This window comes from Lampetra planeri, chromosome 6 (assembly GCF_965212315.1).
Source record: "Lampetra planeri chromosome 6, kcLamPlan1.2.h2, whole genome shotgun sequence".
Taxonomy (NCBI): Eukaryota; Metazoa; Chordata; class Hyperoartia; order Petromyzontiformes; family Petromyzontidae; genus Lampetra; species Lampetra planeri.
The window spans coordinates 8,637,463-8,639,890 of NC_136112.1; the positions used below are offsets into that span (position 1 = coordinate 8,637,463).

The 2,428-nt window shown below is 56.1% G+C and overlaps 1 protein-coding gene across 1 annotated transcript in view; it reads left to right on the forward strand.

The window, feature by feature from the left end:
* Positions 1–425: 425 nt before the first annotated feature.
* The window catches only part of LOC144719658 (uncharacterized), a 41,121-nt gene continuing 39,118 nt past the window's right edge, over positions 426–2,428 (forward strand). Inside the window, exon 1 of the mRNA XM_078595795.1 lies at positions 426–614. Coding sequence (XP_078451921.1) covers positions 426–614 — 189 coding nt within the window. The remainder of the gene's footprint in view (positions 615–2,428) is intronic.

Sequence of the window (2,428 nt, forward strand, 5' to 3'; positions counted from 1 at the left end):
CTACTATACACTACACTATACACTACACTATACACTACTATACACTTCTACACTATACACTACACTATACACTGCACCTTACACTACACTATACACTACACTATACACTACACTACACACTTGTGCTGTACTCGTGACGAATTGGCCACGTTCCGTTACGTGACAACCCTTACTAGTTGGCTGTGTCGGGTGTTGGCGGGTTTAACGACACAATTATATATTTACACCATCTAACCCAAAAAAAAAACCCTGTATCATGGACAATTTTGCTTTATGGAGCGTCAATCGACTGCTGGATGAAGGCCTCCCTTGCGTTGCTGTGTCGGCCGTGGGGGGTTTTTTCGACGGCACTTTGACCACGCTGGTGAGTGCCGCTTGGTTCGAGTCGGCTCCCGGGGGCTGATGGGAATCGCTTAGCCGGCTCAATGGCTCAACGGAGATATCCGCCCTTTGTTGGCGATGATGGAGGCGTGGGCTCATTCTTACAGCAGCAGCAGCAGCAAAAACAACAGCAACAACTAATCGGACAATTTGCCAACGACGCCTCGATAGCGTGCGGTGCACAGCCCTGTGACGGCGGCGTGGGCCTGGCGATGTTCTTTTCTGCTGTGCAGGTACTTTGCGGCGGGGTTGGAGGGGGGGGGGAGCTCCCACGCGAGGTGCGCGCGATAATGACATTCTTGGTCGCCTCTTTGCCCAAGCCATTAGCTACACTCGCGCAAAGGCGTTCGGAGCGCTGCTCGGCTGTTTTCGTTTTCCACCCGGCCTTGCGAGTGCATTAATAGGCGAGCTTTCATTATGGGTACTCGGACATCATGGGGCGACTAGCCCATCTGCAGAATCACTTCAACTCCTAGCCTAGCCCATCTACACAGTGTCACTACAACTCCTAGCCTAGCCCATTTACACAGTGTCACTACACCTCCTAGCCTAGCCCATCTACACAGTGTCACTACAACTCCTAGCCTAGCCCATCTACACAGTGTCACTACACCTCCTAGCCTAGCCCATCTACAGAGTGTCACTACAACTCCTCGCCTAGCCCATCTACAAAGTGTCACTACACCTCCTAGCCTAGCCCACCTGCAGTGTGTCACTACACCACCCAGTCTAGCCCATCTACAAAGTGTCACTACACCTCCTAGCCTAGCCCATTTACACAGTGTCACTACACCTCCTAGCCTAGCCCATCTGCAGAGTGCTGCTATTTCTCCCGGGGTGAGTGGAGCAAACGAGGCGCTGTCATCACAGTCGACATGTAACGCACTCAACGCCCACTCCGAGAGGTTCTGGTGAATTGTCATTTATCGAAGGGGTTTTGTGATTCGATTCTTCATCGCGGTTTTACACCGTCTCGTTTGTATCGTTTATCGGTTTTAATAATTCCCCCTGTCCTTTCTATAACTCTCTCGTCGCTCTGTGACTCTGCATGTACCGCGAGGATATTTTTGTTTTGTTTTTAACATGTCATTTTCACGATTCTTAAATTATCAATTCTCTCAGACGGCATTCAACGGGTGGAGGTGGTGGTGGCGGTGGTGGTGGAGGTGGTGGTGGTGGAGAAGGAGGAGGAGGTGGTGGTGGTGGTTGTGGTGGAGGTGGTGGTGGAGGTGGTGGAGGTGGTGGTGGTGGTGGTGGTGGTGGAGGTGGTGGTGGTGGTGGTGGAGGAGGAGGTGGTGGTGGTGGTTGTGGTGGAGGTGGTGGTGGTGGTGGTGGTGGAGGTGGTGGTGGTGGTGGTGGAGAAGGAGGAGGAGGTGGTGGTGGTGGTGGAGGTGGTGGTGGAGGTGGTGGTGGTGGTGGTTGTGGTGGAGGTGGTGGTGGTGGTGGAGGTGGTGGAGGTGGAGGTGGTAGTGGTGGTGGTGGTGGAGGAGGTGGTGGTGGAGAAGGAGGAGGTGGTGGTGGTGGTGGTTGTGGTGGAGGTGGTGGTGGTGGAGGTGGTGGAGGTGGTGGTGGAGGTGGAGGTGGTGGTGGTGGAGGTGGTGGTGGTGGTGGTGGTGGTGGTGGAGGAGGAGGTGGTGGTGGTGGTGGAGGAGGTGGTGGTGGTGGTGGAGGTGGTGGTGGTGGTGGTGGAGGTGGTGGTGGTGGAGGTGGTGGTGGTGGTGGTGGAGGTGGTGGTGGTGGAGGTGGTGGTGGAGGAGGTGGTGGTGGAGAAGGAGGAGGTGGTGGTGGTGGTGGTTGTGGTGGTGGAGGTGGTGGAGGTGGTGGAGGTGGAGGTGGTAGTGGTGGTGGTGGAGGTGGTGGTGGTGGTGGAGGTGGTGGTGGAGGTGGTGGTGGTGGTGGTGGTGGAGGTGGTGGAGGTGGTGGTGGTGGTGGAGGTGGTGGTGGAGGAGGTGGAGGTGGTGGTGGAGGTGGTTGTGGAGTTGGTGGTGGAGGTGGTGGTGGAGGTGGTGGAGGTGGTGGTGGAGGTGGTGGTGGTGGTGGAGGTGGT